General features: G+C 36.8%; 1 protein-coding gene across 1 annotated transcript in view; it reads right to left on the reverse strand.

Moving 5' to 3' along the window:
• lama4 (laminin, alpha 4) overlaps positions 1-18089 on the reverse strand; it is a 58043-nt gene that overhangs the window by 31455 nt on the left and 8499 nt on the right. The window contains exons 2-10 of the mRNA XM_016462796.1: positions 13357-13458; positions 12442-12569; positions 5931-6011; positions 5626-5840; positions 4476-4576; positions 4136-4316; positions 2267-2350; positions 1389-1540; positions 1180-1290 (exon numbers count right to left, since the gene is read on the reverse strand). Coding sequence (XP_016318282.1) covers positions 1180-1290; positions 1389-1540; positions 2267-2350; positions 4136-4316; positions 4476-4576; positions 5626-5840; positions 5931-6011; positions 12442-12569; positions 13357-13458 — 1155 coding nt within the window. The remainder of the gene's footprint in view (positions 1-1179; positions 1291-1388; positions 1541-2266; positions 2351-4135; positions 4317-4475; positions 4577-5625; positions 5841-5930; positions 6012-12441; positions 12570-13356; positions 13459-18089) is intronic.

The following is an 18089-nucleotide window of genomic DNA, read 5'->3' on the forward strand; positions in this document are numbered from 1 at the left end:
GTCATGTCATGCCATGTGTACAATTTTTTGTTGTCTTTCATGCTTTATATGGCATTGCCACATTGAACAGCTCAGCTTGTCATTTTGAAAATTACAGTAATTCTGACATGACGTGAACACAGAATGAGACACAAAAAAAAGACAAACAGCAATAAAACGCCTAGTGAAACATTATTTTCATGTGCAATTTGGTCACAATGTAAAGGTAAAGGGTGTCATTAAGCTACTTTCCACCACTGGGCCATACTAATACGTTGGTAAATCATGATGTTCTGTATGGATTGACATGTTTATGGTTTATTTTTCTATTGTGATGCTGCAAAATTAGGATTAGATTGACAAGTGATCAAACCTGGCATCACCTTGTTACTAAAGCACAGTTCTACTGTCCTGATCATTATACTGAAATAAATACTGAAATGTGTTATAATAGACATGTCACTTCACCATTGATAGACAACTTTCTACATGTTGAAATACTTTCTCCTATGCCAACTTCATATGCAGACTCTAAGTAAGCATACAGTAAGTGATTTTCCCAAAAACTGCTGGCTTTGTGATGCTACTGCATCAATCCTGTGGCACTATCAAAGTCAAAATTGCTCTGTTTATTTGAACATCTCTACTAGAGGCCTGTACCACAAAGTTTCGGTTGAGCCAAGCCTAGATTTGTGGTACGATTATTTTTGTATGATTATTTTATGTTTATTTCATGGCCCATGCATAGAGTGGGAAGCGCGCCAGTTCATATTGGTGTTGTCAAAGGAAAGTTGGCTCTAACAATAAAAAGTTATATTTTGCCTGTGTATGCTTGCTTTATTTTAACTCTCCTCATAAGAGTCTGGAGGCGTCCCATCTTTTCCTCAAAGCCCCTGTTATAGTAACGTAGACTGCATGGCTAACCTGTCTTCTAGATTTGTATATCACAAATAGATTTTGTACCAACACTTGTGGTTAATTCCTAACCGCTTAAACCCAGACAGTTAGGAATTGTTTGGACTTGTAACCCTAAGTATGTTCAACTAGTGATACAGGCCTCATCATTGACAAGGTTGGCATGAGTGTGAAGTGATTGGAGTGATTGGTGACGCAAATGGTGCAGAAATGACACCCTTCGCCTTTAAGGAATTTCAAAATAAATGAATAAAGGAAATCAGGAAGTGCTGGAATGAGAGGCACCTCTTCTGCGACCAGTTCCATGTCAGTAAGCAGTTTTTGGGTTTCTTCCTCCAGGCGCCCCGTATCTGCTCTCATCACTGCATACTTATTTCTCCAGCCTAAAAACTGATCCTGTTACAACACAGTGACAGCAACATACACTATTTATTAAATACAACATCCTCTGGACGTCCATTTCTGTAAACTGTGCGTGGTTTGAGTGTGGTTACCTGTAGTCTGTGTGCAGTGTAGTTGTAGTACTTTAATCTGTCGTTGGCAGCAGCTCCGGTAGAAATGTTCAGCACGCTGTTTCTCACTTGGTCCAGAGTTTTGTTGGACTGACGAATATCTCCGATCAGACTCCAGATACACGCATCACAGTCTGGGAAGTGGTGAGGTTTATAAATCATATTGGATTCTCATATTTTTTATATTTTAACCTCTTAACTGTCACCATTCTCTCAGAGGGACGCCTAAATTAACTTCACTATATTACAATTAAATCCTAATCTAATCATGACGAACTATCGTTGGAAAGGTCTAAGACTCCTAAATAGAAATTTGTTATAAATTATGTAGGAACAGTGATAGATTAATTTATGACATGAGTGCACCTCAAAAATCTACATCATGACAGGAGTTCTCACCTTTGTCACAAAAAGTCTTTTTTCGTTGCCTTTTCCCCTATTACGTTTCAGTAATTATCATAAATTATATATCAGCTGAAAGCTTAAAACCTCAAAAAATCCATCCTGTAAAAACCATTTTAAAATGGTACTTCAAAATCATATTACAAAATGTATTCATTCACGAATTATAACAATTTAAGTTTGGATAGTGCACTTTCACGTCTATGTTCAAAAATGGGGGTGACAGTTAAGAGGTTAATATGGCTCTATGATGTTCTGGTAATTCTCTATAATGTTCTATTTATTTATTTATCTATTTATTAATTTTTTTGTATGTGTATAATTATGTGTAAAATATGTATAATTTTGTTTGTTTGTATGTTGTGCAAAAACTTTTCTAACATTAGAAAGTGAACTGTCAGGAACATATTAACAAATGTGCTTAATTTTGCTGTTTTGTCTTGTGTCATTGAACTCACCGATATTACACTCGCTGATTTTCGAGGCCTCAGGTAAACACTCTCCTGAGTGCATGTCACAATTCTCTTCTGGACAATCACATTCTGAGAAATAGAAACACACAGTACACATTTTGTTTATTGTACATTTACACAAAATAGAACACCCGAAGCAACTACACAACCTTGATGACAAACAAAAGGACAGTTAAAAGTGTTATGAAACGAAAGTAGCAACAAGTCTTTCTGAGACATTCTGAGTGTAATGGATTATTGAAAAAGAGCAAAGATGCAGTTAACAGTGGAGGCACATTACAGAGAGAAGTCATTTTCACACAGAGATTCCTTTATGACACTTTGATTAGACATTATGAGGTCAATAAATAAATAAACAATGCATAGATGAATTGTTAGCAATGAGAAAATGTAGAAAATAGATGTGAAGTTTAATTTCATACTGACTTATGAAATTATTCCAAATCAGAGTGATGATGATGTTTCACGGATGTTTTGAATGAAATAACGATACATACACTACTGTGCAAATGTCTCACGCCAGTAGTATTTTTACCAACATCTTTTACTGTAGTGTGTCAGTAGGAAATATCAGGTTACATTTCCAAACATCCTTTTTGCCATTAATTGTAATAATCTAGTAAGATGTTTGTATGCACAAGGAGTCAGAGATCTGATTTCACCATCATCCAGTCTGTCTGGAATGACATGACACTAAAACACCCTAAGCAGCTGGGGTTAAACTATTTGAAACATTTCCTGAGAAGACAATTATTACAACTGGTATCTCTCTATTTCCTGTTTCAACACACCAAACTCAACATTTGCTTGGACCACAAATGTGGCTGGTATAGTATGTTAAGAGGGGGCTGATGATGATGTCATAGGAAATACATCATAAATGCAAATCCCTATTCTTATGTGCAGGTGGCCAAGCGGCTGTGTGGGTGTGTAGATCCCTTAACGAAATTATGAATGATGGGTTGTGGGAACAGCTGTTCAACTGTTCTGCTTGGGACAAGGGCGATGAATAGTGCCCCTTTGCATTCTCCCACCAAATTCACAAGCCAGATGTAAGTGGTATTGCAGTGAACTGGAAAAACAGCCGTGACAGTGTTGTTTAAATTACTTAAAACAATTGCTAAATTAAGTTTTCATTGCTGATCTGCTGCACACTTTCATTATATGTGACCCTGGACCACAAAACCAGTCATAAGTGTCAATTTTTGGAAATTGAGATTTATACATTATCTGAAAGCTGAATAAATAAGCTTTCCATTGTTGTATGGTTTGTTAGGATAGGACAATATGTGCTCGAGATACAACTATTTGAAAATCTGGAATCTGAGGGTGCAAAAAAATCTAAATATTGAGAAAATCACATTTAAAGTTGTCCAAATGAAGTTCTTAGCAATGCATATTATTAATCAAAAATTAAGTTTTCATATATTTATGGTAGGAAATTTACAAAATATCTTCATGGAACATGATCTTTACTTAATATCCTAATGATTTTTGGCAATAAAAAAAATCGATAATTTTGACCCATACTGTGTATTGTTGGCTATTGCTACAAATATCCCTGTGCGACTTATGACTGGTTTTGTGCTCCAGGGTCACATATACTGTAGGTTATTTTGAAGTCTTGAAGAGTTTGGTTTGATGAGTCTTTTGAAACCATAAAATTTAACTTTTAGAATTGTCTTATTTTGTTTTGTTTGAAATCCAGTGTAAAAACAAACTAATAAATATAATTTCAGAATAACTACAAAGTCTTTACATTGCAATTCTTGCCAAATAGAACAGACACTGAAATGGGCTGAACCTGCTCCAGCAGTTAATCATGCCATATGCAGTGAGATCGCTCAAACTCACTCTTGCAGCCGGATGGGCTGTAATCCCAGAATCCTGGCAGGCAGCGCTCGCAGTACCGGCCTCCAGCCCCCGGGCGGCACTGGCAGCTGTGTGTAAGAGGGTGACAGGTGGCACGGAGGGCAGCAGAGGCACATTCACACCGACGGCAACCCATACAGCTGCCAAATCCAGAATAACCCTCCTATATATGCAAAATTAGAAGATTCTCAAAAGATAATGCAGGTTAAATGTGCTCAGTATGCACATGCATGTATTTGAGCATACAGTACATGCATTCTAGGAAACAAATATGGAATTTCTTGGCCTTACATTTCCTTGAGTGTGTCATGAATGTCCATACCTCACATCTGTCACATAGGTGACCTGTGACTCCAGGCTTACAGTGACAAACACCTGTCCTGTCATCACATGATGCAGTACCACACTTATCGCACTGACATTCTGAAAAACAAAGAGAGAGACCTTATAACAACCTAACAAAACTGCGTTTAACTTGAGCCATTAATATGATACATTCGCAACATATTTAGAACAATCTAATGAACACAATAACATTGAATAAACCATTGATGCTAGTTTTTGAAGAGACTATGGTTGATGCTGGAGAGTTTGGAGAAACCGGTTTGAAATGATTATTTTGCAGTTCTGTTTGATACAGAAGCATAATTACACACATTTTTAAAGTCTTACCACTATGGATTAAGTATCACTAGAACCACAATCTCCATAAAACTCCATATTTACATAGGCCAGTCCTGGTTTGACAAGCAAATCAGCTTGCAATGCATCTGGCTGCCAAAAGCCTCACATACTTGCTGCTGCACTGCTTGAACTAAGAGAACAAGACAGATAGCTTGTAAATCATGAGAAATGCTCATACAAACGTGTTTTTAACAACAACCTTATAGAGACCTTTATTTTTATATCATGAAAATGTTAGCAAGATGTTTTGCTTTTACTGTAGTAAAAAATATATATATACTGTGTACTAATGTATTTGAAATAAATTTATTTCATGCTAAGTATCCTACAAATACTTTTACATCTTTATGTACCTAATAAAAATACCCTGCAATTGTACTTTTACCATACTAAACTGGTATACTTAAAGTCTGCTAAAGTGGAAAAACTTTTTTTGTGCTTAATGCACTTTAATTGTGCGGAAATAGTGTTGAAGTCCAACAAAAGTATATTTCATTGTGCTAAAGTGGAACTATTGCAAGTATACTTTAGGTACACTTTGAATATCTTGCATTTAAATACCGATATTATTCAACAAAATAAATAATATGATGTAATATTATAATGTAACTGCTGGGTCCTGTTAACACTAAGCCACAATTGGTCAGAGTCATGGGTATGTTAGCATAAAAGGGTTTTCAAAGTTTACAACTTTAGAAATTGCGATATGTAGACGTCCCTGTTGTCTAGATATTAGCAGATAACTTTTCACGTGGTCAGCAATGTATTGTACTGTTGCTGGCACCTACCCCGACAGTCTTTGGCACTGATGGCATCTCCATAGAAACCCGGTGCACATCTTTCACAGTTGTCACCACTGGTGTTACCCCAACAGTTCAGACACTCGCCCGTCACATTATTGCACTCATTAAAGATAAGGTTTGGGTCAGAGTTGCCATTACAGTCACACTTTTTGCAGGAATTGCCCAACTCCATTGGATTGCCATAGAAACCTGGGGCACATCTTGGTGGTGCGGGAAGAAAAATATAATTAAGTGGTAAAATACAAAAATCCAACTATGTATAATATGCTATTTGTGGGTGGAGAACCAACCTTTCGCAGTAGTGTCCAGCATACCCTTCCTGGCATACACATCTCAGAAAATTACCTCTCTTATCACAGCGAGTTGCAAAGCTGAGAACACACACAAACAAAGAAACATCAGTCATCCTTCAGGATACTATTTCAGGATTTCCACATCATTACCAACCATTTTGCTTGATTTTTCCAATCATCTAATGATTTTCAAAGATCACAAAATCTATTTTGGTAAACTTTAGTAAAGTTTTTTTTAGCCTTTATCCACATTTGAAGCAAGCTGCAGAACATGTTACCTCTTTCTGATGCAGAAAAGCTAGTTCATGCATTGATGACCTCAAGACTGAATTTTTGGGATGTGCAGAGAGTTCCTTGGGGGCAGGGGCTCAAATGTAAAAAAGGGGCATTTACATATGGAGTAATTCCAATTTAACAATTACTATAGTAAAATTATATAAATGCATTATTATGAAAATAATTATACAATTCCTTCACATGTTCTTGAACTTGAATTGCTTACACTTCACATAACAGGCCTGTGGGTGGCACTTGGGCTTCAGTTTAACCAACAACGATAGTAAACGGTATATCAATATGCAGTACGGAAATAGGAATAAATTAAATACTACTTACAATTCATGCAACTTCTATATTCATTAGTTATTCAGTAATGAATAATAAACAAAATGTATTTTTTATGATCCCTGGTGCTTTAAAGGCAAAATATGTAATTTTCGCCCCTAGAGGGTGTGTATTCAAAATAAACAAAGAGGCAAAGGCGTAGTTTGATGACACTGTGACTGAGTGTGGAATCATGGGAGTTGTGGTCTTCATCCCCACAGCCGATGCAATCCGATGGGACTAGGGCAGAAATCATGTTCATGGATGAGCTAATGATTTATTAATGTAGTAGAATGAAGCAGAGTGAGGCTGAAAGCCGTCGAAGCGAAACGTGGCCGCTGAACGAGCGCGACACACGGCTCGAAAGCAGCGGAGCTTTTATTATGCCACAGTCGACCGCTTCCGCTCCTTCCGGTCATGAGTATGTGGGGAAAAGCAGCGCTGTTTTATCATACTAGATGCATTTGAAAGTTCTGTTATAATGCTACTCTGTGCGGTCGTCACCGGTCTATTAAAATGCACAACATATTAAAGCGTCTTTGGTGTTTCTGTATTTTCTACAAAACAAAACCAGAAATTGAAGGCTTATGACATCATTGGCAGGCGACACAATGACACTATGGAAACGGTCCGTGTCACTAGTTAAAATTGCTTATTTCTCTGGATTTAAACATTCTTCTAAACATTTGGGATAAAGTACACAAGTCAACAAAATATATAACACTGTTCTAGTGGTTTTTGGATATTTTAATAAAAAAATATTACATATTGTACCTTTAAGCTCTTTCAGTTTTATCCGAATCAGATGCATACGAATATGTCAATTTTATATTGCATTGGTTTTTGTATGTATTGTATTGGAAACTACTGCACAACACGGAAGGCCATTGAGTATACGACAGGTATCTCCAACCCTGCTTCTGGAAAGCTACTGTCCTGCAGATTTCAGCTCCAATACCAGTCAAACACACCTGAACCTGATAATCAAGTTGTTCAGGGTTACCTGATATTTACAGGAAGGTGTGTTGAAGCAGGGAGATCCCTGTTCTATGATATACCCATTTTGTAACTTGTGCATTGATCAACATCTTGAGAGAATTTCTTTCTACCTCATTCACTTCGCTGAGTTTCAACTTATCCTTGGGTTTTGTTGGCTGGCACAACACAACCCTCAATTTAACTGTACTCTTGGTAAGGATGGGATCAGAACTAAATCACAACCTGTCTACAGAACAACATTTTTCACCACGCTTGAGATTCCAGCATCCCTTTCTGAGCTCATTGAGTCACTAGGGATCAGTCTTTGGTCTTTTACTTCTCCTGAGCCATTAGTATCCTCTCTTGCATTGTTTGCTTGAAAAAACTTGTTTTCAAATATTTTGATTCTTCAGAGTCCCGTATAAGCTCACTATGCTCCGTAACAGTTTCCAAACTGTATTAAGTCGAAGTGGAGAATCATAATTTGTGGGCAGGTTAAAGTAAAAAAATAAAATAAAATTAAAAAAGTCTTCCAAGCTCCACCCTCTCTGAACTTATGACTAAGCAATTAAGACATTTTACCAAGAACTTGTCCTCCCAGGGGAAGACTTTTCTTCATGTCAGGACCAAAAAGAAAGGCCATGGTGGGTTATAAAGGATGCTCCTGCCACTGGTTTCATACGTCCTTCTGCTTTTCCTGCTGGGGCCAGTTTCATATTTGTAATCAAACAAAATTTTTGATTACTGGGTGATCAGTATTAAGAGTCACTACCTGGAGATGGAGCCAAGGGGCCACCATCTTTATTAGATACTTTGCAGTGCCTATAACTTGGTCCACATTAGACAAGAAGAGGAATGGAAGACTGCATTCATAACACCATCATCTTAATGACATCCTTATTTACTCCAAAGACTTTTTTTGAATCTTTTTGTCAAACTTGAAAAGAATACATTGCATTATTCCCACTGTCTCCCTCTTCGAGTTTATCATCTCCAGTGGTCAGGTCCAGATGGATCCGAAGAAGACTGAAGTGCCAGAGAATGGCCTCAACCAACATTAAACATTTCAGTTTTTACAGGAAACTTCAACAACATTGTCGTTCCACTCACTGCCCTCATGAAAGGTAATTACAAACAGCAGACACCTGAGACAACCAAGGCCTTTTAAGGACCTCAAGCTTCGATTGACATCAGTTCCTATACTGACCCTTCCTGATCCTGAGAAGCCTTTTATTGTTGAGGTTGATGAACTTAGACAAGAGCTAAGGCAACGTGCACTGTAAAAAATTGTGCCGTTAAATAACAGTAATTTACTGGCAGCAGGGTTGCCAGTAAGGTACTGTTAATTTACAGCTCTCAACTGTTAGTTTACAACTCTTAATTTTTACAGTGTTTTACCGTAATTCTACCATGGAAATTAACTCCGCTCCCATTGCTTCAAATAGTTCGAATTTAAAAACTAGCATTCATACGATGTTAGTACTGTGAACTTATTTCATTTGAGTCCACTGAGAAAGAATATTTCTTAGTATAAAACTGCAAACACTTAATGTGTAACAGTAAAGTAACTAAAAACATGACTTTTACTCAAATCATTGCAGTTCATTGCTAGCTATAGCACACGTGTGTGAAATGAAGTAACAAAGAGATAATTACTGTAACAGCAACTCCACAATTACTGTCTTTAAATAAAGCAGCAGAACATCAGTGTTTGTGGCTCATCATTGACTGAAGCACAGGCTCTACTCTCCAGCACAATGGTGACCCACAAAACTACATTAACAGATCTCTCTTGTGCAAAAACACATTAATACAGTTCAGTTCAATATTTACTCTCCTTATCAGTTCATGACTTTGCATAACTTTTTTCTATGGATATTCACAAATATTTCAGTCAAATTAACTTTTTTTCATTTGGTAAATCTGACTCTTACGTTTTACAGTATATTGCTGTTTTTTCCTGGACTTAACGGCAACAAACTGTAGAAAAACAGTTATTTAGTGGCAACTGTGCTGCCAGTAAATAACAGTTTTTTTTACAGTTTGTGGCCGTAAATTAATTACAGTTTATTACTGTTAAATTACATTTCATGCTGGTTTTTTTTCCATCTTACATCTTTAACCCTTTAAACCCCACAACAAAATCCTCAGTTTTAAATGAACACTTATAATGTGTCCACACTACAGAGGAAGCAGTGCTGAAGTTAATGACATAATTCTGTGATTAATTAAGTGATGATTGTGCATTAGTGATGAACACCTGCAGTTAACAAGCAGAATCACTGAAGAAAAGAGAAACACAAGAACTACATCTGACTTCAGCCACAGCCTTAGATGAAATCAACTGAAATAAAAGACATTAAATCTCTCAAGATCTGATTAAACAACTCCTAAAACAGCATCACCAGCTTCACATTACTAACCAGACTGATGCTATTTCTGTCAGATGTGTACAGAAGTGCTTATTGAAAATTAACAGAGGTTTAGATGTTGTTGTTTTGGGACACTACCATGATGGAGACCAGTGTTTGCTTTAGTTGGGATCTTGAACCTTGATTTTTTAACATTATCTTTATTTGGCTGCTTTAACCTTTGTGTTTTTCAACACATTTGTTGTGATAAAAAGGGCCAAGGCAGAATATGTAATGCTGTTGATTATAGTTTGCAAATGACATTACCATCTTTAAAAAAACCAGGTTCACTGATTTTGTCCAGAGTCTATTTTCATACCAAAGCGATATCATGGTAACATATTAGCGCAAGAGAACAAGCGGGCCATTATGAAAGATCACACACATCACTCAAAAAAAAAAGAAGCTCTGGCACACTATGAAACACACACATGAAGAATCAGCGTATGAATCTCAACAACGGTGACAAAAAAAATTAATAAACAGATCGACTCTGAACATCACAAAACACGCCTAGATAAAAACACCTACTAAGAATTAAATAATATAATTAAATAAATAATTGGACAATTCAGCTGCATAATTTATTCATGTCGCAATGCATGCTGGGAGTCATGGATGAGTTTTGTCCTGTGCTGGTACCCAGCATGCATTGCAGCATGAAGCTTTTGATTGTCACCATTGTTGAGATTCATGTGCTGATTCTTGATGTCTCTGTGTGTGATACTGTAGTTTTAAAGGCTTTGAACATAAGATGTTTTCAAAATTCATCAAAATTGTCTATCATGTTAACTTGCTGTGTCATATAGCTATTGTAAATAACACGAAGCAAGTGAAAACCCACACTGTATTTTTGAAGATCAGCCACTGAATGAGATCACTGAATCAGGTCACAAAATGATGATTACACAATCATCAATAATTAACCAGAACCATTTAACCATAAATGTCCTACACTTCTCTTGCTATAACAAATGTGCTTTACAAACATAATTACAACAACCAGACAGACTAGCACTAAAAAGTGAAGGGTCAAGAGCCCAACTAAAGCAAACACTGATCGCCACGATGGTGAGGTCAAACGATCATCATTGTCTGAATTCACTCATTAGTGTTATTAATTCTCTCTGTCAGGTGGACTGTATTAGTAAACTCATGTAGGGAATATTGAATGAGGGTGCAGGGTGTTTTTTGAAACACAGCCTCTGAGTGTCGACTCTGAATGCTGTTACTTCACAGTACTGCAGAAGGCTGCTTTCTCGAAAAGAACAAATATTACCCAGAATACTTTTTACGGGATTGTACTGTTGTAATGAAAAAACAGTATGTTACTGTCAGAATATGGCCGTTTTTTTACAGTGTGGGCTCTTATGACACAAAGCCTGTCATCTAGCAGACTTTTGCCGATCATTGAATAGGAAAATCACAGTGCAGGTAACACGGAGAAAGAGAATACATTGTTCATTTACATACTGTATACTGCATTGTGACAATACAAAGCTGGATGAAAATCAGCAAAGTTTTCCTTTAAGTCTGACATAAAATCCTGAATTTGTTTGGTGGAATATTGAAAGCAGGGAGTTCCAAATGTAATCATTTACACATTCTTCTGACTAATAATTGTGGTTTCCAGCCCCTCCCCATGTGTGATGAGTAGGATGGATCCTAAAAAGAACTGATCAGTCACGGATGCAGCTGCCGAAGAACCCTACTACTCCATCCAGACATCAATGTCTGTATCAGACATCCACCACATACTGTACATGCCAGGTCCAAACTGACAGCTTCGAGATTCATGGTCCTATGCCCTTTGCTTGTAACCAGTCGCATGACTTTGTGCATTAGCCACCAATATTGTTATTACTGGAAGACGCCTGTGAGTTGGAAATGGACCCTGACAGTACTCAGCATACGCTAATGGCAAGGAATAAGACAATTATACACTACATACATTTTCCGTCTGATCTGTCATTGTTGTTGTTTTATTAGAATAATTTTCATGAAATACCATCACTCTATGCCAGCATGAGTTATGATGTTCAAAAATTAGTCCAATGCCTAAATTTCATGCCATTGGACAAAAAAAGCAATAATAACAATGAAACTGTTAGAAATTAAATCTAAACCTCAATGGAAAGTCTTGACATTATGTTTTAATAGCTGTTTTTTTCCTTTAGAGTTGCTACTTGTCGTGCCTTTCTATCACTGCATCTATGTAGTTAACTGCTGGAAGGTTTCCACCTACTTGTGGCATAAGGCCTTCCCACTTGGAGGTCTCTGGACTGAAGCCAAACATGTTGTTATGCATGCTTAAAATGTAAACCAGGTGCAGTTGCACAAGTAACAACATTAATAATGAAAATAACGTTATTCCTTTGTTAATGCATGTAATATTTAAAGCTGAATAACAAAAACTAAAGTCATCAGCTTTTTTATTTATTTATTTTTTTGTTCATGTTGCTGTTATGTTTTGTGTCAGCATGCTTTGTTTAGCCAGAGCTCATATCTGGACTCACTTGTTAGATTCCAATGATAGCGGGCAGGCACATGGTCTACACACAAAGGTGCCATCAGAATGAAACCCAGGTAAGTATCTATCTTCACATTGATCACAGAAATCTCCAAAAGTGTGGTCCTGACATTCCTGAAACAAAAAAATGGTGCATTTCAGCAAAACATTCTAAATACACTGGCTGGTTAGACTGGCAAGGTCACAGAAATGTTAAACTCTATCAACACCATATGTCAGGGCTCTTTGACTCCAGTCCTGGAGGGCCGGTGTCCTGCACACTTTAGTTCCAACCCAAATTAAACACATCTGCCTTTAATTTGCCAGTAACACTGTGTTTGTTCCAGGGTGTTTGGTTATGGTTGGTACTAAAGTCTGCAGGACACCTGCCCTCCAGGACTGGAGTTGAAGAGCCCTTCCATGTGTGCATGCAACTACCACACAGAAGAATTTCTGTTTAGCCCCTCTGAAGCTTGTGTTATTGTTAAAGCATTAACATATATTTATTACAAATATTTATCATTTAAAATGTAAAGTTGTCTAACATTTAAATTATGTATTTGTTGCCTTTTGGGGCAAAGCAAAATTATAGCATGCTAGCATTAGCATTATAGCATGTGTTGTGGGAATTTTAATGGTTGTATGTTGCCTTCTCAATACTGGATCAGAATTTAATTTGATATTTGTAATTAAAGGATGTGAGGAACCAGTGAATGGACACGGTCTAAAAATTAAGTTGTGGTAAGGTGTTTCATTTATTGTTTAATTAGATTATTCATCCAAATACCATCTTCTATTTCTCTTTGGTGTACATAAAAATTTCTTCCACGTGGTACTGTTTACATTTTGAGAATAGTTGGGTATTGACGTCATGGAATAATGTTTAAAAAAGACAGATGGTTTAAAGAGTTTTGAAACTTACAATGCATATCCCAGTAATGTCCTCGCAGCTGTCAGCATGGCCTTTACAGTTACAGGGGAGACATGTTTCCTGCTCACTCAGGAAGAAACCTCGTGCACATACCTGCAATAAAGAAACAACCAAACATGAACTATCAAAATAGTCATGATATTTGCCATATCTCTACCATATGGGAGGTTTTTATTTTAGCTATGGCACTTCATATCCCAGATGTTGATTTTTATTAAAACTATTACATTTTAATTTTTTCCTATTTTGTTATATAGCCTAATGGTCATAATAAAAAAACCTTGTAAACTTTTTTTGTTCTACTGTGTGTTCATTTAATTTATTTTACTACTTTTAACATTTATTTTATGTATACATTTTATTGACCGTCATTGACCATTAATTGACATTTAGTCTTAAAATATAAAAATCCATCATAAAAATGATCATACCGTCATATTACATTTTTAAATAATTTCAATATTTATTTTTTTTTGTGGTTATACAAATGTTATACCACAATCACCAATTTTGAAGTTTTCAGACAGAACGGGACGGGACAAGCAGTGGAGGTGTTCAAATCCTTCATTAGAACTACAGTACTTGACTGAAAACCTTGAAAATTCTTTTGTATTCGATAGTAATTACACAACTTGGCCTTTTACACTCTAATGGCTTTATACACTCTACAAAATCCAAATTTTAAAGAACTTTTACAGTATTTTCAAGGAGTCAACATAATCTCTTTGCTCACGTTGGCTAAGGTCAGTCTACATGACTCTATCAAGATCAATTTAGCTTTGTGTCTAAGAATTGTCCAGGAGAATTAGCCATCTGTTTGTAAGCTGAAACTGAAGTGCAGTTAGGTCATGCAGCAAGGAAATTATCCAAAACATGCCAACATTACCCCAAATGCTGAAACATAAGAACATTAAAATTTTAGAATGGCCTAGTCCAAGTCCAAGAACACAAAGTTCATGCTTGAAAACCTACAAATGAGCTGATTAATTTCTGTTGAGTTTTGTTCATAAAGTAACAAATCCTTGGGTTTTAGTTGAAGTCTTGGCTGTTTATTAGCACATATTCTACATCCCTAATCCTACCCAACACCTAAAAAACCACCTTACTAACTAACAAGTAGCAAATTAGGAGTTGAGGCAAAACTCATAGTTAATGGTTTGTTAATTGTGAAAATTGGACCTTAAAATAATATGTGACCAAAACTAGTATAGGGTGGTTGTTGATTGTTGATTTATAAGACATTTATTTATTTATTTACTTACCCACCCAGAAACTGAATAAACATCTAATGAACCTGGACCATGATTTTACATTGGATTAAACAACTCCATCAGCGTTACAATTTTGCCTCCTTATGTCAGAACATGACCACATGACACTCTATGTTAAGGTTATCACCAAGAGTCACTGAGTTACAGACAAAAAGACAGGGCAAGCTCTGCAGTATTGTGAAAGTCCTTTAGGGTTAGCTATACAAGACTGTTGTGTGTCTAATCTGATATGACCTAAAATCTTGCAAATAGTCACCCAGGGGACTCTTGGAGCAAAGGACCGTGGGAAGTTGAAACATCCTGTGTGAGTCATCATTACTGCTTGAAAGGAGTAGCCTGAGAAACCAAACATCCTCTTTGAGAGTGTACTTGTATATATGAGTTTTGATAGTCATGATTCATGATGTTTATGATCCATGTTGTTGCTACGTTGTTTATTTATTGTACTATAAGTTGTTTTAAAGGGATTTCATTTAAAAATGAAAATTAGCCCATAAACTACTCACTCTCAAGTCATCCTAGTATATGTAAATGAGTATATGACTTTCTTCTTTCAGATGAATCCAATCGGCGTTATATTAAAAATTGTCTTTGATCTTTCAAGCTGTTTAATGGCAGTCAGTGTCACGTTGCACACACACGAGGGATGTAATAATCAATTTAATCTAGCTTGTGCTCACTGTTGTACAAGGAAGCAGCTCCGGGAGGATGACGTAGGACGTCGGCGTTGTGCATGCACCGGTGAGAAGTGACGAACGCGTAAGCGCAGCGGAGAGATCAAAACGAAACAACGGTCATGAATTAGAAGTACAAAACGAGGATTTGTAAAGAACAATGTCAGAGGATTTCGATATAAGCCAAGAGGAGACTGGTTTTCCTTTGCTAAAGTAAGGAAACTTTGCTTCCTTTGCTTTTGTTAACAAACGTTGGTTTTCACGAGACTCACCGGCGCATGCGCAACGCCGACATCTTATGTCATCCTCCCGGAGCTGCTTCCGTGTACAACTGCTGGCGCAAGCTAGTTTAAAGTGATTTTTATGTTTTGAATATGGATATTTTTCTTACAAAAACGCATCGATTCGCTACAGGAGGCCTTTGTTCACCCCCCAGAGCCCTGTGAGGCACTTTTTATTATGGATAGATGCGCTTTATTTCACTTTTTTTTGGACTGATGAACTGAAACACCCGCTGACTGCCATTAAACAGCTTGAAAGATCAAAGTCAATTTTTAATATAACTCCGACTGGATTCGTCTGAAAGAAGGAAATTAAATACGCCTAGGATGGCTTGAGGGTGAGTAAATAATGGGCTAATTTTCATTTTTGGGTGAACTATCCCTTTAATTTTACTGACCTGAATTAGTGTTTTTGCAACCTCTTCAGTCATGACTTATTCACAATACAGCATGCCTTGAGTACCTTATTGCTTTTATAAAATGGTTACCACACAATACAAATATTAAAACCAAAAATATATGCATTGATATGTTACTTTTTTGGAAGTAAATTCATTAAATGTCATCCTTCCGCTGAAAAATAGTTCCTGACAACAACAGCAAGAAAATGTTCCTACGTCCATGCCTCATCTTATGAAGCTCAAATAAAAACAGAGAATAGGAACTGCTGTGTCATTTATTTTTTTAAACCACATATGATATTTTCTCACTCACCTACATCTGCTTATCTCTCAGCATGAGAAAACATTTGTTTTCGTCTTTGCAGACATGGCACAGCACAAGTTTGCAAGCATCATTTCAGTGTAAATTGATGGAAAAAGAGTACCATACCTAAAACAGAAAACTAATAAATACGGTAACTGTTTCGTCTGCACTTCAGAAACACTTCCACACACGTGCACACATCAGCGTATCTCCCATATGAGAAGACTTTCTTTGATAGTGGAATGTAGTGATGTGTCGTTCATGAACGATTCGTTCAATTTTAACGAATCTTTAATATGACTAGGAAACATAGAGTTGTCTCAGCGAGGGATTTGTTCATTTTGTGTTGACTGTGCACGCATAACATCCTATTGGTTCTTTACAGGAAACAGAAATGATGAGGCCCAGTTCACCTCTCGAGTCTCTGGGTAGGGACATACCAAACCGACACCAAAGAACTAGTGCTGAGGAAAGCCGGCATTTCTGTCATGATGGTTCTTTTCCTTAACATTGAATGTGATAATAAAGTAATAAACTTTATTATAATAAACTTTATACTTTTTCCGTATTATGGTGAAAATCACAAAATCAAAGTAAAGATAACAACAACATACAGTTAATAATAGGGATGTAACGATTAACCGCGAGCCGGTTGAAAATCGATTCAAATATGTGACGATTCAAATCGCTGCTTTGATTCCGGCGGAAACCAAGGAAACGCTTTAAGCGCCACCTGCTGGCAGAGAGTGAATCTGCGTCTCATTCAGCTCGTCTGCTGTGTGTTTCATGCAGACATTTTTATGTATAGTTTCACGAGGACAATAGAAGCAATCAAAACCAACAAAAGAGCAATAATATAAATGTCCTGTATTAGTATATTATTATAGTGTTATATTTCAATTTCACAAAGAAACATGCAGCATTTTGTCCAAGCAATAATAAAAGGACACATTTATTTATAATTTGTCTTAAACCTCATTTTGTAAAAAAAAAAAAAAAAATCGTGAATCGAATCGAATCGTGAGTTGAGTGAATCGTTACATCCCTAGTTAATAATATGTAATATTTGTGTTTGTTGTATGATATTGAGCCAGAAAGCAAGCATGTGACAAAAGAATAAACAACAAGAACCCAAAGGCTCGAGAGATGAACTAATCAGTTCAGTTTCTGCTGGTACAGTCTGTGTAGCCTTATAGCCTATGGGGCTGTCACAGGATTAACGAATGACTCGAACCCGAAGACCTGAGAGGTGAACTAATCAATTTTGTTTCCAGTACAGACTGCATAGCTTCAGCTTATGGGGACATGATATGACAAAAACGTCAGTAAAATGGTCCAAACTTCCCATTACTAGTGGAAAGGGCTAGTAAATAACAAAGTTAATTTTGCTGAAATAAGGTATGAGAGGCCTTGCTGTTATTGTAAATAAGTCATGGCTGAAGGGCGTTGTTAGGCATGATGCAAGGCGAAAGAAAAATTAAAATTCTGGTGTTAATTATTCACACTTGTGTTATTCCAAACCAATGAGACTTTTGATTATCTTTGAAACACAAATGAAAATGAAACCTGAGTGATTTCTATCCCTATAGATCACTACTTTCATGCTGAGTCATTAGCTTTGTCCAACAGCATGTTGAGTCCCAGGCATTCCAAGTGGCTGAGGAGTAAGGATCTGTGAGATAGTAGCTCGTCCTCCGACTGGGCAAAGATGAGCCAGTCGTCGAGGTAATTCAGAATGCGGATTCCCATCTGTCTCAGCGGGGAAAGAGCCGCATCCATGCACTTCATAAAAG

This window comes from Sinocyclocheilus anshuiensis, unplaced genomic scaffold (assembly GCF_001515605.1).
Source record: "Sinocyclocheilus anshuiensis isolate Anshui unplaced genomic scaffold, SAMN03320099.WGS_v1.1 scaffold937, whole genome shotgun sequence".
Taxonomy (NCBI): domain Eukaryota; kingdom Metazoa; phylum Chordata; class Actinopteri; order Cypriniformes; family Cyprinidae; genus Sinocyclocheilus; species Sinocyclocheilus anshuiensis.